Source organism: Phocoena sinus, chromosome 8 (assembly GCF_008692025.1).
Source record: "Phocoena sinus isolate mPhoSin1 chromosome 8, mPhoSin1.pri, whole genome shotgun sequence".
Taxonomy (NCBI): Eukaryota; Metazoa; Chordata; class Mammalia; order Artiodactyla; family Phocoenidae; genus Phocoena; species Phocoena sinus.
This window is the reverse complement of record NC_045770.1, coordinates 14574087-14597405: the sequence shown is the minus strand read 5'-3', so window position 1 is coordinate 14597405 and position 23319 is coordinate 14574087. Positions and strand designations below refer to the sequence as shown.

General features: G+C 51.6%; 2 protein-coding genes across 2 annotated transcripts in view; both read right to left on the bottom strand.

Annotated features, from left to right (window-relative positions):
• Positions 1–971: 971 nt before the first annotated feature.
• Positions 972–23319, bottom strand: part of TMPRSS13 (transmembrane serine protease 13) — a 30589-nt gene continuing 8241 nt past the window's right edge. Inside the window, exons 2-13 of the mRNA XM_032642133.1 lie at positions 22258–22492; positions 21079–21183; positions 17809–17931; positions 16721–16850; positions 14461–14553; positions 10927–10970; positions 9495–9657; positions 8464–8636; positions 4921–5019; positions 3577–3719; positions 3270–3422; positions 972–2571 (exon numbers count right to left, since the gene is read on the bottom strand). Of these exons, the coding sequence (XP_032498024.1) occupies positions 2554–2571; positions 3270–3422; positions 3577–3719; positions 4921–5019; positions 8464–8636; positions 9495–9657; positions 10927–10970; positions 14461–14553; positions 16721–16850; positions 17809–17931; positions 21079–21183; positions 22258–22492 (1479 nt within the window). The 3' untranslated portion in view covers positions 972–2553. The remainder of the gene's footprint in view (positions 2572–3269; positions 3423–3576; positions 3720–4920; positions 5020–8463; positions 8637–9494; positions 9658–10926; positions 10971–14460; positions 14554–16720; positions 16851–17808; positions 17932–21078; positions 21184–22257; positions 22493–23319) is intronic.
• On the bottom strand, positions 19398–19931 carry LOC116758855 (60S ribosomal protein L17-like). Its single transcript, XM_032642134.1, has one exon. It carries the CDS (start codon positions 19929–19931, stop codon positions 19398–19400), a length of 534 nt encoding a protein of 177 aa, XP_032498025.1.

The following is a 23319-nucleotide window of genomic DNA, read 5'->3' as shown; positions in this document are numbered from 1 at the left end:
TAAACTTGGATTAGGTCAAGCCACTGAGATTGTGGGAAATTTGGGGATCTGTGACAGCAGTTGTGTTACCCCCTACTGCAAAATATAGTAAGCCTGGCACCTGCCCCCCCTCCCCATGCTTTGTCGTGCAGACGGAGCGAGAAAATAATTGGAGGAAGGATTTCCCCTGGCGTTGACAGGGGAGATTAAACAATCTTGGGGTGTCCAAAGGCCAGGCCCATGGGGGCAGGTCTGGAGAAGTCTGCGCTCATGGCTGGAGGCATGCGTGTGTGTTGAGGGTGCTGGGAATTCATCATGGATCATAATGGGTGAGGTCAATATATTGATATTAAACGGAGGAAAAGTAAGTGCAGAGCAAGAAGGGCTAGATCTTTCAGAAGAGGCCAGTGGGACCGCCCATCCAATTCTCTTGGAAACAGTTGAGTAAGCACCGGGGCTTCTTTGTAAACATGCCTTTTGCTGAGCTGGCAAAGTCAGAGGCAGAGAAAGAGGAAGGAGGGAAACAGAACAGGCACTGGCCTGCTCTTGCCCCACCCCAGCTGCTTGGTGAAGACTCACCTACTCTATTAAGACTCATTTCAAATCTCACCTCATCTATGAAGGCTTCCCTGACCTCTCTAGGTGCAGCTACTGGCTGTGTTCCAAGCGCGGTGTCCACACTGAACCACAGCTTCTATCACACTGGGTCACGACCATGACTTCCTGAGGACCATTGTGGTTTTTGTACCACCTGGGCCTGGCGCAAGTTCCTGGTACAGAGCAGGCACCCATATGGTGGGTAAATGAATAAATAAATGAATGTATGATTAAATGAGCAGAACCCCAAACTGAAGAACCAAAACTAAGAACAAAAACTGAGGATGTCTGGGCACCTGGGTGGACGATCTCAGTTTTCTACCTAGGGTACCGTGAAAACATCCAGTGACACATTTTTCAGGTCACGCAACATTTATTGCTGAAGACCACTGCTAGGGGTGCTGTGGATGTGAATGTTGCCGTCCCCCAAAAAGCCCCAGCTGTGATAACACGTCACCAGCCCCCTCAGACCCTGCCCAGTGAACGCTAGCCAATTCCAGCTGCTCTTCCAGAACAGTGTATCCCCCCAGAAGCCGCCTGCCTGGGCTGGGCTGGGCTGGGCTGATCTGCTCGGACCCTGCCGATGGGAGTCATAGCACTACCAGACAGGCCCAAAGATGGTAGGAGAATGGGATTGCGGGAGGATCGGGCGCCCCAGAGAAAAGGATGGGGAAGGTCCAGGACTTCAGCTGGTGCGGGGACTAGACGCACTGATGCCCTGCAGGAGGGGCAACTCGGATCCTTCAGAGAAGCTGCTTGGAGGGCCTGGGGACAGAGCCAGCTTTCTCTCCAAGGCAGTTTTCATGGCAACACTGTGTCTATGAGAAGCTGAAATGGAGAAAGCTGAGAAGAAATTCCAAAAGTCCCAGGACAGCCCTGGTACCAGGGATGCCCATCCACCTCGATTTTCCCAGGCTCCGGGGCCAACAGAGAAGCAGCACTGGTTCCTTCATGCTCCTGCAGCCCTTGGATGCAGCAACAGTTGTGGTTCTCTTTGTAATGGATTTGCCCGCCAGCCCAAGTGAGGATTTGCTTCCCTGAGTATCTCAAAGGGCCCCTTGAGGGCAGGAGCCTTCTGTGGGACTGCAGAGGGGCACAGCTGCCGGGAGTCCCTCTGAGTTCCTAAGGTGATTGACGTTAGCTCTCTTGGCTCCTGGAATTTTTTTTAAATTTTTTATTGGAGGATCGTTGATTTACAATGTTGTGTTAGTTTCAGGTGTACAGCAAAGTAATTCAGTTACACATGTACATATATCCACTCTTTTTCTTTTAGATTCTTTTGCTCCTGGGATTTGTGGAGAATTTTTAAAATACATCTACTTCTATTTCTTGAATATAAAAATAAAATGAAATGAAATTTTCCTCCAACAGCCTGTGACCAAACGAGGACAGCAAGCCCTGTCCTGAGTTGTCAGCGGGGACAGCCACGACACGGCCCAAGCGGGAGGGCTGAGAGGGGAGAGGCCACGCAGAAGGTCAGCGGGAATATCTTCCCACTAGGGATGGTCCCAGTACTCCATGAAACATATTACTGGCCCCTGACAGCAGTGATGGCTGGGCCACTGGAGGCGGGGGGGCAGCCCATTCTGGACTAGTCTCCAAGTTAGGGTCAGAGAAGCAAGAATTCCTGATGTGACCTTCCAGGCCCTTCCCTGGGCTCCACCTCCTGCATCCATTATGGTCACCCCTGTGGGAACCTCCATGGTGTCCAAACAGTTCTCTTCAGGTGATTTCCAGCCCGGTGTTTGAGAAGAGCTGACAGCGCTCCTGGTTTCTGAAGACCTTGGGAAAGCAGTGACACACACGTGTGCCCATGCACACACACATGTGTATTCACAGAGGTGGCAGACAGTGGAGGTGGCACTAACGATGGTGTCTGGTGGCCTTTAGCCCAGATGATGGTGCCTATGGCCCGGTCACATTGGCCAGAGTCTTTACAGCAGCCAGTGCCGTGCGGTGGAGCCGGACTCAGGCTTTCTAGAAGCGCGTCTCACTCTGAGGAGAGGGAGAACAGGGTGAGGGTGGGCAGCGTGTGCTTGGAACACAGAAGGCTGAAGGTGGGGGCTCAGAGCCTAAAATTCAGCCCAGCTGTCATCAGGCACTGCCCCTCAGAGAAGAGGGGCAGCCCAGAGGAAAAGATGGGAACAGGACCCGCCCCACTGGACTTCCAGAGAAGCCTTCCCATCCCCACCCGAGCCCTCACTGCCTGGGCAGAGAAGGGAAGGGCTGGCACAGCATCCCTGCCCTACAGCTAGGATGCAGGCCCAGGGAAGGTAGGAGCTGGACCGGGTCCACAGAGGTGGGGGGTAGACCTCCATTTCCTGATGCCCAGTTTCCCGGGAGACCCACCTCCTGCCAATAAGGGGAGGCCTCCTCCTGTCAGTGTGTGGGCTCACGACGCGGCCATCACTGGGCAGAGGCTGGGGCCGGTACCCAGCCTAGACCCACCACTTTCCAACCCTCTGAGCTCTGTTTTGCAGGAGGAAAAGGGGCGGAAGAAGCACAGGCAGCTGGGGTCGGCCCAATATTTGACTCCTGTCCTGTCCTGGTCATTTCCACATTCTGAACACCCCCAAAGGCGAGGGGGCAAGGGGACCTCGCCGAGACCCTGGGGAAAGGCTAGGCCCTCTTCCAGGCACCCCACCTTTGGGAGTCCCCACCTGCTGGGTACACACACCCCGCAGGGCTCTCACCTCCATCTTGCTGTATATCCAGTGGAGGACTTCCGTCACTTTGGTGTACACGCCGGGTTTGTTTCTCTGGCCACAGCCAATGCCCCAGCTGGTGACTCCTGCCAGGTACCAGCGGTGGCCCTGCTCGCAGACCAGGGGCCCCCCGCTGTCTCCCTACAGGGGAGGGCACACGCATCAGCAGGGTGAGAGGGGCAGCCCTTGGGCAGGAGACGGTGGGCACCTGACTCTCCCTCCGACCCCAAAGCCTCAGCCTTCCTCCCTTCCCTTGGGGTCCCAGAGCCTGAGCCCCACGTGGGAGCAGCCTCACCTGGCAGGAATCTCTCCCTCCCCGCAGGTCCCCCGCACACATCATCCTCGGGGTGAGGTCGCTGTTGTAGACTAAGTAGTTGTTACACTTCTTGAAGTCGATGAGGTTGACCTGCACCTCCCGGAGGAATGGGGATGTCGTCTCTTCAGTGCAGTGGAGGAGAGAGAAGAAGGGAAGGGAGTGAGACTCCGGGCGGCTTTGTGGCCTTCCAGCTGCCCACCCCACACCCCAGACTGGCAGCCTCCTGGGCGTGGAGGGCACCGTTCCCATGGTAGGCCACCCAGGATGTATGGGCACATACACCCTCACACCAGACACAACTCACTACGCGTCACAGAGACACACGTACACAGACAAACTCACAGGCCTTTCGGGCTGCCTTACATGCCGCACCGTGCCTCTCTGTATCCAAAGCAACGTCAAATAGATCATTTCTTTCTGGTAACCGCGTGCTCTGAGGAGAGCAGGTGTGATGAATCCATTTACAGAAGGAGAAATTTAGGGCTGAGGAAGGACTTGCCCACGGTCACCCAACGAGTCAGTCACAGGGCCAAGATGAAAGCGAGGTCACCGCTCCATCCCACGAGCAGGCCCTGACACCTGCGGCGGCCACAAGCTCACGACGCTCACGGCAAGGCCAGCTGACTGCTGTGCCCTCCTGCCCGGTATACATAATCTTACAGACCGGACACCAGGCACGGCCACCTGTGACCATGATGAAGTGAGGGAAAACCAAACCGCTTCCTAGCCTTGTTTCAGCACAGACAAAACACAAGGTAGGTCAAACCACGAAAGGACCAAACAGCCCCCTGTCCCAGCCAGGATGAGCAGCTACTGCTTCTTCACCAACTACAGCTTCAGACTCAGTCTATTAACTCTTTCTAGATGAGATCATTAAGATATCCACTCAACAGGATTACCCGGCCTCCTACAGGCAACCAATCTAGAGAAATACTTCACTTCTTTGAACCCCCTTCAAAGCACCCGAATCCTATAAGTCCTTTCTGACACCCTCTTGTTGAGACGCCCCACGGTTCTCCCTGGTGTGAGTTCTCCCTCGGTTCAATGAGCAATGAACCCAGGTCTTTCAAAGACAGGGGTTTTCCTCGTGTTCTTGGCTGGGGCATTGTCACAGCAACTGCTTTGATGTATACGCAGGTGTATATACACACACATTCACACCAAGGCCCATGAATCTATATATCCAAACCCTCATCTAGGTAGACCCTCATCTCTATACCCTGACATATCACCCCCACACACTCTACACAGACACATATGTATACACACACACACACACACACACACACACACACACCACACACTCTAGCATCTGCCTCTCACCATCTGTCTCCTTGGTCTTGCCGAAGCCTGTGACCCAGCAGGTCTCATTGAGGCTGAAGGTCTGTCCATGCATGGGGAGGCAGGCAGGGTGGACATGTGCTGTGACAAGACCTCAAGACATCAGTGAAGGGACAAGGCTGGAGGTTTTGGTGGGGGGTGTGTGTGGAGGGACAGGAGTACCAATGTCTCAGGACCTCCTCCTTCCCCCCAGAGTGCTTCTGAATCTTTCAGGGCCTTGAACGGACCAGGCAAGAAACTCAATCACTTTATCTTGACCCTCCAGCCTTCAGGGTGCCATCAGAGTCCCCCAGACATTCTGATTTTTCAGTGGGTGACATGTGGGCAAATGCATATGTCTTGGAAGCTCCCCTGTGCCAAGCTGGTACTGGGTGGCTGAGGGTCTCTCTCTTCAAGAGTGGCTGTCCTGGCTGAGCCTCTTCCACGCCTGTCCCTCAGAGCAAGGAGCAGTGCAGGCTAGATCCCAGGTATTACTACCATGACCTCTCAGGGGTGTGTCCTGCCTGGTCTGGGGAGGGCACCCCTGTTTGGCCAGGGCCTGAGCCTCTCTCTCCTGGGTGAGACAACCTCTCCAAATGGGGAGAGCACATCCCTAGAGGCACAGGCCACGAAACTGCTGCTCCCTTGCTCCCACACTCAGAATCATATAGAAGGTGCGGTTGTACATCAGTTCATAAGCGCCCTCTGAGGACCAGTGTTCCCATGTGGACTAGAGCATCGACCAGTTTGCAAGAAGAAAAGAGTTGATAGAATGTTTGCAGTGTTCACGATTGTTATGCTCACTGCAGCTTCCCGTGCCTAAAACAGTGCCTGACACATAGAAAGTGCTCATCGGAAGGAAGGAAGGAAAGAAGGAAGGAAGGGAGGGAGGGAGGGGAGGAAGGGGAGGGGGGAGGGAGGGATGGAGGGAGGAGAAAGACAGAGGGAGGGAGAATGAATGTAAAATTTTTCTCCTGTAAATTGGGAGTCGAACACATTTCTCTGCTAGAGAGTAAACAAAAAATAAATGAAGGGATGCCATCAATTATTAAGCAAAAACACAAAACTTGACTTCTTAAAATAGTGTGTGCCTATTTTAGAGACATGCAGTCTTAAAAACATGTAACACTATTATATATTCTACTCTTTTTATGGGGTAATTAATTTATCAGTGAGCCTTCACAAGTTTCCTCAGCTAGTACTGTGACTTCGAAGTGCTCAGCCTACCAGACAGTTTAAGAAACTCTGCCCTACCATATGACCCAGCAATCCCACTACTGGGCATATACCCTGAGAAAACCAAAATTCAAAAAGAGTCATGTACCAAAATGTTCATTGCAGCTCTACTTACAATAGCCCGGAGATGGAAACAACCTAAGTGTCCATCATCGGATGAATGGATAAAGAAGATGTGGCACATATATACAATGGAATATTACTCAGCCATAAAAAGAAACGAAATCGAGCTATTTGTAATGAGGTGGATAGACCTAGAGTCTGTCATACAGAGTGAAGTAAGTCAGAAAGAAAAAGACAAATACCGTATGCTAACACATATATATGGAATTTAAGAAGAAAAAAAATGTCATGAAGAACCTAGGGGTAAGACAGGAATAAAGACACAGACCTACTGGAGAATGGACTTGAGGATATGGGGAGGGGGAAGGGTGAGCTGTGACAGGGCAAGAGAGGCATGGACATATATACACTACCAAATGTAAGGTAGATAGCTAGTGGGAAGCAGCCGCATAGCACAGGGAGATCAGCTCGGTGCTTTGTGACCGCCTGGAGGGGTGGGATAGGGAGGGTGGGTGGGAGGGAGACGCAAGAGGGAAGAGATGTGGGAACATATGTATATGTATAACTGATTCACTTTGTTATAAAGCAGAAACTAACACACCACTGTAAAGCAATTATACCCCAATAAAGATGTTAAAAAAAAAAAAAGAAAAAAAGAAACTCTGCCCTGATCTCTAAACCAAAAATCAGCGCACATGGTCTGACCACAGGACTAAATAAATCTAAGCTGTGAGTGTCTCAGCCTAGAGATATTCTTCCTTCCCAGGAGAGTGGGAGGGGGTAGGAGCGGCTATCAGAGTCTAGAGAGGGACTGCTGCAGTCTGAAAAGCATAGGTAGTGCTATAATAGGTTTAATTTAGTTTTACAAATTAATTCTATTCGGAATTCCAAATAATATTCAGGGGATTTGGGGTGATGGCAGGTAAGATCTGGACGGTTAGCCAAATGAAGTCTGGGTTTTACAAGGCTGGGAAGGCCTGTTCTGATCCTTCAGACTGCCTGCCCGCTTTTATGTGTGCGCGAGGGGCAGGGCAGGGGCAGCACGGCACCCCCATCTCACCGCCCCAGGCTCCACAGAAAAGGCTAGGAGGGGCAGGAGAAGGGCTGAGAGGGCTCGCCCGTGGCGGGTGGTGGGCTTGGCTTCTGCTGGGCTCGGCTCTAGGCCAGCTCCACCCAGCCCAGTCCTGCGTTGGGGTTGGGGTTCTCCTCCGCACACCGCTGTGATGAGCTAACCGCCGTGACTCAGGACCAACACCGCCTCCGTAATTCATGTGCCGGCAAAGGCCCGCTCACAGGCCCAGAGCACCAGAAAGGCTGGACTAAGCAGAGAGCCCTCCAAGGCTTCCAGAAGCCTCTGTAGCCTGCCAAGGCTGATTAGGTGCCTGAATCTGTGCCACCACGGCTCCCCGGGGTGCCCCCGACATCACATCACTAGCTTCTAAGTGGCTGTTTGTGTGTGTCATCCGTTTTGTTCTCTTTGCAGTGAAACTGCAGAGCCGCTATGTGGTAGACACACAGTATTGACGCGTGAACAAATGGGTGGATGAAGTAATGAAGATAAACCCTGATCTCCTGAGAACTTCGGTAGCATTTCCTTCCTGTAGCCCCATTTGGTCTTCAGCTCCACCCTCAGCTCTCACGGCAGTTAGATGTTTGGATGTATAGGTAATTTTCTTGTGTTCACAACTTTGGTGTTGGCAATTTGCCAGCAGAGAGCAGCATGGGAAGAGCATTGCTCAGGAGCCAGACCCAACTGGACCCAGTCTTGGAGCTGCCACTCATTACTGCATGGCCTCGGGGAACTCTCTCTCTCTAAAGCTCCTCTTCTCAAATGTAAAATGAAGTTAATAATAGTACCTGCTCCACAGGATGGGTTGTGAAGAGTAAATGAAACTGTAGATGTAAAATGCCTACCACAGGGTCTGGTCTCTGTTAAGTGCTCGATATACCAGTGAAACAATTTGATCTGTTTATCTTGATGAAGGCCAGTATCCAAACCCTGGCTCTGTCACCAATTTGCAATGTCAGATGTGTCACTGGGGCAAGTTTGTTTCCAACCTCTGGGTCTCAGTTCCCCTAACTGTAAGACAGAGGTGTTCCACTAAATGATCTCTAAAAATCTTTGACGTCCACCATGCTGAAGCTCTGGACCCTGGGATGGGTCAGTGGATGCTGCTAAGTGTAAAGGCTGGGCCCCAGGGCTGCTGGATGAGCAGGGTGGGGTGTGACAGGCATGGATTCACTCACTGGTCAGAGTCAGGGGCTCGGAGAGCCGCATGAGGGCGATATCATAGTCGTCATCGTCGTCCGAGTAGTTGCTGTTGATAATGATCTGGGCAATGGAGGCTCCCTCGGGCAGCTGGTGCAGGTTGTTGGTGCCCACGTACACCTTCCAGTCCTCCAGGATCTTATTCGGGGTCCTGCAGGAGCCACAGAGAGCATGGGCCAGTCACCACATGGCAGAGCCCTCTGGAGGCAGGAGAATGGATGAAGTGACCTCTGGAGGGAGCTCTCTATCTTAGCCCAGGGATCTAGGACAATCCCCTACTTCCAAACAACCGCTCTGAACTGGCGGTTCTGTACATTACAATAGAAAACGGGAGGGGATGAGTAAGACTTCTAGGACCACTGGCCCCACTGGCTCCTCTGGACGCCACCAAGGATCAAATAAGGTGGGTGGGACACACCTCAGTGGTAGGTAGTATCTCAGCAGAAACGGAGCTTTCGACAGGACAAAGTGACCCACTGAAGCCTCACTACTGGGGAAGCCAGTGCCCCTGAGGCCTCGTCTCCGAGCCCTTTCCTGTCCACCAGCTCAAAGGACAGGCCTGGCTGGTGACTGTCAGAAGCTGACCGCACTGCCCTTCCCACAATCCCCATTCCTCAATTCCTGGGACAGCATTCCTGATGTCTTGGGCTCCTCCCCTCTAACTTCCAGTTTCTGGAAGCAGCAACAAGCCCCAACCCTCTCTATTTCATCCTGTTCTTTAGGGCAGGCTCCCAATTCCTTCCTTCTACCTGCCTCTCTCTCTCCCTTGGAGCCACCAATAGTATTTTCTCACTCTGTACTGGCTCAGAACAAGCAATCCCAACTCACAGTCCCCAGGACCAAATACCAACGGCAAACCATGGTCCTCACCACACACGAGCTGCCCAGCCCACAGGGGCCAGCCTCACAAACAAAGCCCTCCTCCACAGAGAGAAGTAGTCTGCCCTCAGCCCTTGCTGGCGTCCCCGACCCTTAGCGGTGTCACATCACTGCCCCCTTGGGCACTTACAAGAAGAAGCAGTGGGCGGCGGTGAGAACCCACTGGGCGTCGATCAGCGTGCCCCCACAAATGTGGGTGTGGGCATACTGCAGACTGACTTGCCAAGGCCACTTGCTCTCTGGGGCCAGCGCCCCTCCCACGATCCGCCCGATCAGGGTCCTCAGTCCACAGTCTGGGGAGAAGTAGAAGAGATAAGCTGGTACGAACTCAGCTTTTCTCAGAGCAGCAACCATGCTCCCAGGCCCAGGGAATCTCAGGCAGCCGCATCCTGAGGGTACCACCCACTCATGGAGGCCGCTTTGCTCACTTAATCTGAAGGAGCACAGCTGCTTCCTGCCAACACAGAGCTCCCACACGGTGGGTTAGCTTTCTGGGATCATCCAGCGGGTAGTTTGGTCCTAGGAAAGATCCTCTTTCCTCCCACTCATTCATTCTTCCATTAATTCGATAAATGCTTCCTAAATACCTCATGCTTTGGGCACTGTGCCAGGCATTAGGATCACAACGGTGAATTCCAGGGCTGCTGTCAGGACCTCGCGAAAGCAGACCAAGTCTAACATGACCCTGAATTGGTAAGCACTGTGAGGGGGATCGTTTCAAAACAAAGGAGAAAAGCCCTTCCCATGATGCACAGGTAGGTGGTGCCCACATGTTTCCTCAGTGGGTCATTTCGTGCTGTTGGGGACCCTGCACCCCAAGCGAACATTTCCAAACATGTTCTGGATTGAGTCCTCCCCCCGAAATCATGGACAGAGTTTGTTCACATGTGTTGTTCTTTCTTTGAAGAAGGAGAGAGTGAAGAGCCAGCGGTGGTCTGAGGGGGCTCCATCCACAGCACTGTGCCCGCCTGCTCAGGGGAGCACCCCACCTGGTCATCATGAGAACACAGCACTCATGGACCGGTTAACAGTTTGGGCTTTGGGGTCAGACCCAAGGTCCAATACCAGCTCCTTACCTACCAGCGGTCTGACCTTAAGTAAGGCAAAATTTTCAGTCTCTTTTCAGTAAGCGGACAATAATGGCACCTGCCTCATGAGAATTAAATGTAATCACGTTTGTAAAGCCATAGGCGCAGTGCCTTGGCATCCAGTGTGCTCCATAAATGTTGGCTCTGGATCTAGCTCCACGTCTATTGATAGCAGAGCTTTAAGCTGGCCCTGACATGCTCTCCCAGTCCTCTGCCCTCTGCCCAGAATCCAGGAGACTTGAGTGGTGAGGTTGCTGGGCTAAGCAGAGTCAGGAGAAGGGGAAATGCTACCCTGAGAATGTCCATCCAGGTGCCTTACAGGGACCCTGGCCCTGAAACAGGCCTGCTGCTCCAGCCCCTCTTCCTGGCTTGGACACCCAGGGCTGGCCCTCTCCCTCATAGGGACCCCACTGCTCTGCCCCCTGACTCCCACCCCACACAGGCCACTATCCAGGAGAAAGGGCATCTTCTTACTGGGACACTGGAGAGTCACATACTGCTGGGAAGGGCATTCAGACCTGCAGCAGGAAACACAAAAGATGAGAAAAGGGCACATTAGCTGGCTCCTCCAGGAAGCCTTCCGTGATTGGTTCCCGCTAAGTCTCATCCCATCCCCTCTGCACAAGAATATGGAGTTTCTTTTCTTTTTTTCTTTTCCTTTTTTTTGTAACATCTTTACTGGAGTATAATTGCTTTACAATGTTGTGTTAGTTTCTGCTGTATAACAAAGTGAATCAGCTATACGTATAGATATATCCCCCATTCCCTCCCTCTTGCGTCTCCCTCCCACACTCCCTATCCCACCCCTCTAGGTGGTCACAAAGCATCGAGCTCCCCGTGCGATGCAGCTGCTCCCCACTAGCTATCTATTTTACATTTGGTAGTGTATACATGTCAATGCCACTCTCTCACTTCGTCCCAGCTTTCCCTTCCCCCTTCCCATGTCCTCAAGTCCATTCTCTATGTCTATGTCTTTATTCCTGTCCTGCCCCTAGGTTCATCAGAACCTTTTTTCGCTTTCTGACTTACTTCACTCTGTATGACAGACTCTAGGTCCATCGACCTCACTACAAATAACTCAATTCTGTTTCTTTTTATGGCTGAGTAATATTCCATTTATATATGTGCCACATCTTCTTTATCCATTCATCTGTCGATGGACATTTAGGTTGCTTCCTTGTCCTGGCTATTGTAAATAGTGCTGCAATGAACCTTGTGGTACATGTCTCTTTTTGAATTATGGTTTTCTCAGGGTATATGCCCAGTACTGGGATTGCTGAGTCATATGGTAGTTCTATTTTTAGTTTTTTGAGGAACCTCCATACTGTTCTCCATAGTGGCTGTGTCAATTTACATTCCCACCAACAGTGCAAGAGGGTTCCCTTTTCTCACACCCTCTCCAGCATTTATTGTTTGTAGATTTTTTGATGATGGCCATTCTGACCAGTGTGAGGTGATACCTCACTGTGGTTTTGACTTGCATTTCTCTAATGATTAGTGATGTTGAGCATCCTTTCATGTGTTTGTTGCCCATCTGTACATCTTCTTTGGAGAAATGTCTATTTAGGTCTTCTGCCCATTTTTGGATTGGGTTGCTTGTTTTTTTGCTATTGAGCTGCATGAGCTGCTTGTATATTTTGGAGATTAATCCTTCGTCAGTTCCTTCATTTGCAACTATTTTCTCCCATCTGATGGTTGTCTTTTCATCTTGTTTATGGTTTCTTTTGCTATGCAAAAGCTTTTGTTTCATTAGGTCACATTTGTTTATTTTTGTTTTTATTTCCATTTCTCTAGGAGGTGGGTCAAAAAGGATCTTGCTGTGATTTATGTCATAGAGTGTTCTGCCTATGTTTTCCTCTAAGAGTTTCATAGTGTCTGGCCTTACATTTGGGTCTTTAATCCATTTTAAGTTTATTTTTGTGTATGGTGTTAGGGAGTGTTCTAATTTCATTCATTTACACGTAGCTGTCCAGTTTTCCCAGCACCACTTATTGAAGAGGCTGTCTTTTCTCCACTGTATATTCTTGCCTCCTTTATCAAAGATAAGGTGACCATATGTGCGTGGGTTTATCTCTGGGCTTTCTATCCTGTTCCATTGAGATACATTTCTGTTTTTGTGCCAGTACCATATTGTCTTGATTACTGTAACTTTGTAGTTTAGTCTGAAGTCTGGGAGCCTGATTCCTCCAGCTCCATTTTTCTTTCTGAAGACTGCTTTGGCTATTCAGGGTCTTTTGTGTTTCCATACAAATTGTGAAATTTTTTGTTCTAGTTCTGTGAAAAAAAGCCAGTGGTAGTTTGATAGGGATTGCATTGAATCTGTAGATTGCTTTGGGTAGTACAGTCATTTTTCACAATGTTGATTCTTCCAATCCAAGAACATGGTATATCTCTCCATCTGTTTGTATCATCTTTAATTTCTTTCATCAGTGTCTTATAGTTTTCTGCATACAGGTCTTTTGTCCTCTTAGGTAGGTTTATTCCTAGGTATTTTATTCTTTTTGTTGCAGTGGTAAGTGGGAGTGTTTCCTTAATTTCTCTTTCAGATTTTTCATCATTAGTGTATAGGAATGCAAGAGATTTCTGTGCATTAATTTTGTATCCTGCTACGTTAGCAAATTCATTGATTAGCTCTAGTAGTTTTCTGGTAGCATCTTTAGGATTCTCTCTATATAGTATCATGTCATCTGCAAACAGTGACAGCTTTACTTCTTCTTTTCCAATTCGGATTCCTTTTATTTCTTTTTCTTCTCTGTTGCTGTGGCTAATACTTCCAAGACTATGTTGAATAAGAGTGGTGAGAGTGGGCATCCTTGTCTTGTTCCTGATTTTAGAGGAAATGGTTTCAGGTTTTCCACCATTGAGAATGATGTTGGCTGTGGGTTTGTCATATATGGCCTCTATTATGTTGAGGTAAGTTCCCTCTATGCCTACTTTCTGGAGAGTTTTTGTCATAAATGGGTCTTGAATTTTGTCAAAAGCTTTTTCTGCATCTATTGAGATTATCATATGGTTTTTAATCTTTCAGTTTGTTAATATGGTGTATCACATTGATTGATTTGCGTATATTGAAGAATCCTTGCGTTCCTGGGATAAACCCCACTTGAAGATGGAGATTCTGACCTTTCTCCCTCCCGGTGGGACAGACCCTTCCAGTGCTTTCTGCAGGAATGGGGATGGCGTAGTGCAAACCATGCCCACTCTTCTCCCAACGTCCGTTTTTCTGTGGCAGATTGCACATATTGGCTAGGTCCATGTCCTTTGAACTCATGACTTCACTGTCCCAGCATCTCTCTCCAGCTAAACAGGTGACCCAACATTCCCCTGACAGTTGCTCAATGTTCAGCCAGAAACGTAGCATGTGAACCACCCAGCACAAAGCAGGCATCCAGGAGGCAGCTCATTGCCTCCCTTCCCTCCCCATGCCTACTTCTCTCACAGCCTAGTTTCTTCTCTCCCCTCCCCAAGGTAAATACTGCTAGCTGGTGGGGCACCCCTCCCACTCCTCCCCTCCACCCAGTGGTGGTGGGAAAGAGCAGCTGCAGTGCAAACATGACAGATGGCGAGGCCCAGGGGGATGGCAATGCTCCTCAGATGGGCCTCCCTGCCCCCTAACTACCTGCACCTGGCACTCCCCCGCTGAAGCTTCCCCGCCCCATTCCCCACCCCAGTCATGTTTCCCCCTTTCCACCCCAAGCCCCCTCCCTGCAGCAGCTTTCAGTCCAAACCTCAGGCTGACCAGTGGCCCCGAGGTTTATTCATTGTCTCTGGCAACCAGGTGAACTCTTGGGGGCCCCTCTGACCTCGAGGTGCTCTGTGCACCCAGCTTCGACTGCTTTCAAGTCAGGAGGCAGGTAATGAATGACAGCTGTTTCTGAGATGCTCTTGACATTCACGAGGGACTCCTGGAGGTGGGATCCCAGAAAGGCCGAGGGAGAGGGGCTCCCTGACTCAGAGCACTCCTTCACTCCCCTGCTCACAGCTGACAGCCTGGCCCGCCTCACACACCTGTAGATGCTCTCCTGGAAGGTGGAACTATATTTGGAGATTGAGAAACTGCTGTCAAAATTCGTGCTGGTCACGCTGGCTGTCTGGAAAGCACTGCAAGGGAGGAGAGGGAAAAAGAATGAACCTCCTTGAGACAGCGCACACCCATGGTTCCCCAGCCAGCATTAGAGTCCCAAGCGAGCCCTGCTGCAGAGGCCAAAGGCAGTTAAAACCCCACAATCTCAGACCCCACCCACATATTCCACCACTGCCCCCTACTAGCCCTACGCACTAACCAGTAGTTTTTGTTTTTGTTTTTTATGTTGAGCCTTCTTTTAATTTATTTATTTTTATTTTTGGCTGTGTTTGGTCTTCGTCTCTGTGCAAGGGCTTTCTCTAGTTGCGGCAAGCGGGGGGCCGCTCCTCATTGCGGTGCGCGGGCCTCCCACCGTCGTGGCCTCCCTTGTTGCGGAGCACAGGCTCCAGACACGGAGGCTCAGCAGTTGTGGCTCACGGGCCCAGCTGCTCCGCGGCATGTGGGATCTTCCCAGACCAGGGCTCGAACCCGTGTCCCCTGCATTAGCAGGCAGATTCTCAACCACTGTGCCACCAGGGAAGCCCCTAACCCAGTAGTTTTGAAAGTGTGGTCCAATCCCAGAGGACAATGTTAGCACTGCCTGGGAAGTTGTTAGAAATGCAAATTCTCGGGCCCTGTCCCAGGCCTACCAAATCAAGAATTTTGGTTTTCCGTTTTAACAAGCTCTCCAGGTGATTCTGATGCGCTCTCAAGTTTGAGAAACACTGACCTAGCCCTTTTCTATCCAGACTGTGATCCATGGACTGACAGCAGCAGTATCACCCCAGACCTGCCGAGCCAGACTCTGCGTTTTAAAGATCCTCATGTTATGGGTTTGCGCATTAAATCCTGAGAACCGTTTGGCTCTTAGACCACAACGTGCCTAAGTATCACCCCCGGGTGTCGTTAAGCAGGTTTGAAATCCTAATCCCAGAGATTCTGATTTCAGGGTGCATTTTAACAAGCACCCAGGTGATTCTTCTGTGGGTGATCCATGGACCGCTATCTGTGTGGCCCTTCGGCGTGTTTCTAGAACACGGGACACCCTTGCATGACAGCATGCCTTTGCGGGCGCTGTCCCTCTACCCAGGGGCCTCGTCCATGCTCTGCTGACCTCCAGGCACAGTCAGGCACCCTCTCCGTTGTGTGTGCATAATGCTTCCCACGTGTCCTTTCCATTACACATCACACGGTGCTGTGATTATTGGTTGAAGCCTCTCTCACCCACACCATACCAGATTGTCCAAGGGCAGGGATCTTGTCTGGGTGAATGGCTCAGACATAATAAAAGCTCGATGAATGTTCTTTGAATAAATGACAATATCTATTGAAGCCCAAGGGAAGCTCGCATTTGCATAAGGTCACACAACTCAATGATAAACGATGTCCGTTGTCTTCCAACTAGATCACCCAGGTCGTCTTTCACAGATGGGAACTCTGAGGCTGAGGTAGGGGCAGAGAACTGGTTCTAAGTCCTCGTCCCCAAACCCTGGTGTTCTAGGTGGTTTCTACAGAGAGCCCACAGTGAGATCCTAAACAAACCTTTCTCGCTACAACTTCACACACGTTGGTGAACCCCCGAACTACTTGGTTTGAAACCCAGACCGAGAGGGAGGATGGAGGTAACTGTGTGGCCTGCCAACCGGGGGCTCCTTCAAGGGGGAAGGTCACGGTAAACCCCACTCCCTACTCCACCCACTGGTACCAGCTTCTTGTTTCAGATCTGTAGAGCCAAAGATGCTAGTGACTTTACCTAGCCACGTCTGCCCATCTCGTTCCTCGTTTGACGCGTTCTAGCCCAAGCCGCAGCCGCTTTTTTGCTCAAAGTCCACTGAAGGGTTTGCACAGCCTGAGTTGCTGGTTCCCAGATGTGAGGAGAAGACGAGACCTGCCCGAATGCCCACCCACCTCACAGGGCCTCTGCGACCACTGAATGCGAGCGTGGGCACGAGGATGCTTTGATGCAAAAAACCGTACAGGAACGTCATCTGCAAATAACTACTTTGGCCTCCTGGAAACAGCTTGTCCCCAGACTTGGGCTCCCCAGGCCACTGTCCCTTTGAATAATTCAAGTGTGCTATTAGCTAGTGACCTCAGCCCTGGTCCCCAAGAGTCTTTTTAATATGTGTTTCCGTCAATGATCCTGAGATGCCCTTGTGAAGAGTCTGAGGCACCCCTGAAGCTGGGACTCATGGGGGAGTTTACCTCTTGAAACCCAGCTGCTGGCAGGTCTTCTTCGAGTAGATATCATTCCAGCTGTCACTGCAGATGGGAAGCCACTTATGGGAGGATCCAGAGTAGATTTTAAGCAGAGACTTGTCCCAGTCAAACCTCACTGCAGGGCAAAAAAAGGTCAAGGCAGGTCCTCAGCACCAGGAAGCTCCAAGATCTTGAGGAATGAACTGAGTAAGGCTCTGAGACGCTCCTGTCCTAAGGCTTCTCGCTGAGGCCTTGCAAACAGCCGGGAGCTTGGCCCGGGACGGGATGGTCATCAGCCAGTGCTCAGAGCCCAAGATGCTCAGTAAGGGCAGAGCCAAGGCAAGGGGCTGGGGCGGAGCAGAAAGAGATCTCCATCCGACGGGACCCACAGCCGTCACTGGGAGAAGGGGCGTGCACTGCCAGGAGCTATCACCCCACGAGGGCAGTGACGTGCCCAAATAAGAGAGGGACAAGGGGAGTGATGATCGCTAGACAGGCTCAGTCACAGATGGATGTGGTCATGGGCAAGGACACACATGTACACACAGGTGGGAAGGGCCAGATGTGCACCCACAGACACCCACATTAGGGCTGTACATGGACAACACAAGTAAAAACCAGTGAGGACCAGCGCTCAAAGAGATCATTGTGCTCATGAAAGCCTTCATTTACAAACTGACCTTCATGGAACCATAGAGGTGGCAGGTCAGAGGTCACCTGCTGGGCACATGGACAGAGCTCTGGACCCCACACCTGCCTCCAGCCAGAGCAGCCCTGCTTTGCTCAGTCTGGTAGCTGCGAGCTGTCAGATGGTATCCGAGAACCACTAATCTTGTCCAATCCACTCATTTTCCAAGTTAGGAAACTGAAGCCCAGAGAAGGTAAGTGATTAACCCAAGTCACACAGCACTCCAAGCCAGGTTCCAAACCCCAGCCTATTGTAACTAGAACCCAGACCCTCTGAGTCTCTCTCCCTTGCCTCCCATTTGAGCTGATACCCAGTTTGCAGTCCCCAGAGTGCACATGTGCGGGTGTGCACTTGCTCATGTACACGCGTGCGTGCGCTCACACACACACACAGCCGGCCTCCTTACCACAGCCCAGCTCGTCGCTCTTCAGCTTACAGTCCACGACCCCGTCACAGCGCACAGCATGCTTGGGGCAGCTCTCTACCGGTTCCTTGTACTTGATCCCTATGTGGCCCTGCCAGAAGTAGACTGAAAAAAATGAAGCAGAAGCCAGGTCACTGCCAGCCCCAGAGAGACATGACACTAAGCAGCCCAAGGCCCTGGGTGTTCTGAGACACTGATCTGCAATCACTCCTGGACTCTGGGTCTCTCATCCCCCTTCTGTATGGAGAGAAAGGCTGCTCAGGAATGCTCCGGAATGCTCCAGAAAGCTTCTGCAAGCAGGGCAGCACTCAAGAGCGGCCACCCAGAGAGGGAGGGAGGGAGGGAGGTGTGGAGACGGTTACTACTCTGGGAGCTCCCCTGCCCTATGTGCCGGCCAGAGTGGTGGTCAGAAAAAGCCCTTCCTCCACCATCCCAGAGGCCCCTTCTCAGAGCCACTCGGGCATCCCTCCGCCTCTGTGCCCTGTGGGTTGTAGCAGAGACACTTCCATCTTCAGTCATACACTTGCAACCACTAGCTGTCCTGTCTTCGCAAAGGCTGTCCTGCCAGCCTCAGAAGCTCCTGGATTTTCTTCCTCCTCCCTCTTCTCTAAACAAGGTGTGTCCCCTTGGCTCAGTTCTTGCCCCGTTACTTGTCTTGATGCCTGTAAATGTCTCCCCACTCCGCGAGCAACTCTAGGGGGCTGATTCCTAAACGTACAAGTTGTGCTGAAAAGCCAACAGCTTTACAAACCATATGTGAAAATCAGCTTCATGACTTCTTCTAAGACCCATCTCTTTCCAAACTAGGAACCGTCATCCCTCCTGCCCGGAAACACCTCCCCTTGGATGCCTAAGAAACCCCGGTTCTGACTCCTCACCCTGCCTCTTGTCTGCAACCTGTTCCTCAGCCCTCACATATCCCACTGGTCCCACTATGCTCTCCTTCACCCTGGATGCAGGTCAGCCTTGTGTGACTGCTCCTTCCAAGTCCAGACACCAATTCCCTCCTAACCTCTTGGACTTCCCCCTCCTCTCTGTGCCCTGGTCCTTCCCTCTCCCACGTCCTGGGCACTGAGGCTCCTGGGATCACTTTGATGTGTAGCAGAGAGAGCTCTCAGGTGGCGGGGGCTCTAGTCCTGACCCCACTGCACAGCTGCTCAGTGACCACTTCCCTGGGAATTCCGGAGGTCAGGGGCTTCAGGGAATGCTGTGAAATGCTGAGCACCTGCCCTCAGTTGCCATCTCCCCCCTCCATGGGTTATTTCCTACTGGAGCAGATGTCCCCTGTGGGGAAGGGAGGCAGCCGGGTGGGGCACCCCAGCGGGAGGTTCACATGCATGCCACGTGGCGGCAGGTTCTGTGTTGACGCCTTCACATGCATTGTCAGGCAGGCGGGGAAACTGAGGCTCGGGAAGTTAATTAACTTGATGAAGCCACACAGCTGGTAAGTGGCAGAGCCGAGATGCTTCGGCAGGTCTGTCTGGTCCTAAAGCCATACTCCTTGTTTGTTTGTTTTTTTTACTTTTATTTGTATTTATTTTTTGCGGCATTTATTCCCGGGCCATACGTTTTTATTTCTTCAGTTTCTTCTGAGATATCTTCTTCTTCTGGACAACCTCCTCTTCTGGTTTAGGAACAATCTGTTCTTTTTCAGTAAGGTTCATCTCGATGTGGCAGGGAGAGCTCACGTATGGGTTGATCCGACCATGAGCTCTGTAAGTCCTGTGCCGCATCTTGGGGGCTTTGCTCACCCGGATGTGCTCGGTGACTAGAGAATCTACATCTAAACCCTTAAGTTCAGCGTTACTCTCTGCATTTTTGAGCATGTGCAGTAAAAATTCAGCACTCCTTCTGGGCCACCGACCCTGCGTCCAGCCCCACTGTTTGGCCCGGGCACACCTACCAGCTCCACCGTTGTAACGACGGAATGGCACACGTTGCCTCTTTAAAGTGACATCCTTCAGATACTTGGTGGCTTTTCGGATATGCATACCCTTAACGGCCTGGACAGTTTCACAAGTGTTCTTAAAGTGAACACGAAGATTTGAACCTCTTGACTTGCATGATTTTGTGGGGTTTTCTGGGTCAAGTGAAGAGCGAACCATTTTTAGAGGTCACCTCAAGCCACTTACCAGAAAAGGAAACATAAAGTCATACTTTTAACCAGCGTGCAACTTCTTCCCACGCAATCCTCTCCCTCAAACAGACCTGCCCTTCGCCACCCGTGCTGCCTCTTTAACAGAATCCTTACCCCTCAGCCTGGCATTTAAAGCTCTCTGCAATGTGGCCCAGCCACGTGCAACCAAACGACAGCCCTCAGGTCCCCAAATGAATATTCTGTCTGGTTAAGTGGGTCCCTTCCCTCTCCCCATGCCAACTTGCCCATCTGCCCCCATTTCCTGCAGCTCCTCATCCTGCTTAGATGTCCTGCCCAAGACGCGACCCCCCCACATCTTCTAGGTCCTCATCTGGCCCTATGGCCTTTAGGAGCTGTCCCTGCCACCTCAGCCCATACAGCTGTCCTCTCTTGCTGATGGTCACACTCAAATCCACTTGGTCTTAATCATTTCCACCTACGTCCCCCAGGAGACAGTACTCTCCCTGAGGACAGGGTGGTGTGATGTGTGATCCCCTTTGCTCCCTCTTAAGGTTTCCCACTGTGCTGGGCTCAGAGTGGACTCCCTGGCAGGGAGTCCAGGGACATGTCCTGAGTATCTTTCCCAAAGGAGGGCGAGGAATTGAGGGAGCCTGGACCCCTGAACACTTTATCCCATTGATTAAAAATGCCTGGGGACTTTTCCTAATCAATGTTTTTATGTTTGTTTTTTAAATAACTAACTTTTTTAGAGTGGGATTTTGTGCCAGGCATTATGCCAGGAGCTCATTTATTCCTTATAACCCAGTGAAATCTTTAGGAAATTTTACTGAGCACATAATAAGTTGAATGAATTAATTTAATCCCATTTGAAGAAACAGAAACTGAGCTCAGACTGGTTAACTACTCGCCCAAGTAAGTAACACAGACGGGACCAAAGCCACGTTCCTCTGACTTCCCACCCTCTCAATCCAGCTATCTCCAAGGGGCCTGGAGGTGCCATGGTCCAAGGCCATTTGCAGGAGTGTCCCTTTGTGGACATGGCAGCCGGTGAGTGTGCGTTCCCCACTCGTCTCCCTGCTGCGTGTCCCCATCCCTGAACCCCACTGCACCCCGCAGTGACCAGAGCCCAGCCCTGCTCCCTCTGTTAAACTCACAGAGAACGATGAGTGACACGACGAGGGCAATGAGGAAGAAGATACATCCGATGAGCAGCAGCTGCTTCAGGCCCGCCCGCCTGGTGAACTTGGGCAAGTGGATACCTGGGAACAGGCCAGAAGTAGGGAGGGTGAGGCTGTTGGAGGGGAGTCTGGCACAATGGATGAGGGAGAAGGAAAGAAAGCTGGCCCAGGAGGGCCCTGTTAGGACCACTCCACCCAGAATATGGCACCGCCCCTGCCTGAAACCAAGCTCCCTTTTACTCAGCATCTACCGTGGGCCAGCTAGGCATTTGCGTGTGTTATCTCATTTAATTCTGACAGCAACTGTGTGTGCTGGGTATCATTACGCCCGTTTTATAGATGGGGAAACTGAGGTTCATGGATGTTAAATAACTTGCTCAAGCTTACTTGGCTAGTGAGTGGCAGAGTAGGGATTCAAATGAAATGTGTCTGATCCCAAAGGTCTCCACACCAAAGTGCCTCACCGGTCCTGCAAAGGGCAAGACTGGGCCCCAAATCTGGGATGCTCCTCCAGTCCTGTTTATATTGCAGTGCTGGGGCAGGAGGACAGGAGGAGGGCAAAGTTGGGATGGGCAGAAAGGCTGCTTCCCTAAGGGCAGAGCCAGTCCCTGAGGACCATTTGACGTCTCTGTCTCCCTATTAGCTGAATCCTATAAGCCAGATTGGGAAGTTGGGGGTGGGGCATGCCTGCCTGATCAGAATCTCTCTCTTTGCCCCTCTACCCACAGATGAGCCCACGATCATGACTGTACTCCAGTGCAGACCCCAGCTTCCCTGGCAGACCCCCAGGGCAGCCCAAGGAAAGAACCCTGGTTTCTAACCAGGAGCCCTGGCTCTCAAAATCTGCACCTTGACCCAGACGGAGCAGCCTCCAAAGTTCCATCTGCTTTGTCGGTCCTGGTTTCTTATCCTCTACCCCATTTGCTGCAATTTCCCACTGCCTTGGGTTTGCATGTCATGGTTCCTTTCTGCCCCCTCCTCCCCAGGTCCCCCACTGCCCACCCGGACCATCCCCCCTCCTTCCCAGTCATCGTTATTCAAGAGCTAGAGGAGGAGCAGAGAGTGACAACTTGGAGATTCCCCCCGACTGCACCCCACTCCGCCCTTGGACTGCTTCCCTGTTCCTCTTGCCTTCCCTGCAGGAGCCCCCCTTACCTGGGCTCTCCCTGGTGGCCCTGGCAGCTGGTGTGGACCTGGCAGGAGATGCCTCGACAGGTACGGCCCTCACTGGTGTGGCTCTAACAAGGTATACTCTCGCTGGAGACGATGTCATGGAGGCTGACATGGCAGACGATGACCCGCCGGGTGATGACCTGGAAGGTGATACCCGGGCTGGGCATGCACAGGCCAGCGGTGCCCGGGCTGGAGGCGTCCTTGCCGGGGAGGCATTCTGAAAGCAGAGTGAAAGCCATCCCTCAGGCTGCTTCCCACTGCCAACCCACCCAGCTGTCAGCCCTGCTGGGCCAGGAGATAGATGCCCTGGAGCAGGCGGCTAGGGGGTGAACAGACCTTCCAGACAGGAAAGAGAATGTCCAGGGATGGATGAAAACTCAAAGAGCCTGTGGTACCCTACTCCCTGCGGTCTCTCCCCATCACAGGGACCTGCGGAGGCGGGCAGAGGGCTGTGGGTCATCTGCCTGGGGTATGGGGGCACCTGCTTTGGCTACACGTGTCTAGGGACCCTCAGAAAAGAGGTTGCTGGACCGGATCCTCGCTCTGAGGGGGAAGTAACCACCCTTTCTGCCCTCTTCACGCCCCTGCATCCCGCCCTTCTGTGTATGTGTGTTATATTATAAAACATCATTCTTACAATGAGCTGTCATCAAAAAGTGTGAAAGCACTACCTAAGGAAAACCCTGACCTGCCTTGTACCCCACTGTTCTCAGTAGCACAGGAAGTCACACACACGCACACGCGCGCGCACACACACACACACACCCCGATACGTCAGGGAAAAAGGAGAGGCAAGATGAAGGGGAAGGAGGTGACCAAGGTCCTTAACCTTCCTCAGCTGTAGGTGGCGTGATTTTTTCATTTAGATTTAGCAGTTTAATCTGTAGTTACAGAGGACTTATTCCCTGAGTGCTCTATGTATTTACTCACTTGATCTGGAGAACAACCCTGTGAGGTAGGAACTCTTATTATCCCCATTTTGCATCAGGGGAAACAAAGGCAGAGAGATTCAGTAACTTGATCAAACTATCAGAGTTAGAGTGG

Bases quoted from the DNA above. Each gene is read 5' to 3' on its own strand.
- LOC116758855 (XM_032642134.1), bottom strand. From the start codon at position 19,931: ATGGTTCGCTCTTCACTTGACCCAGAAAACCCCACAAAATCATGCAAG.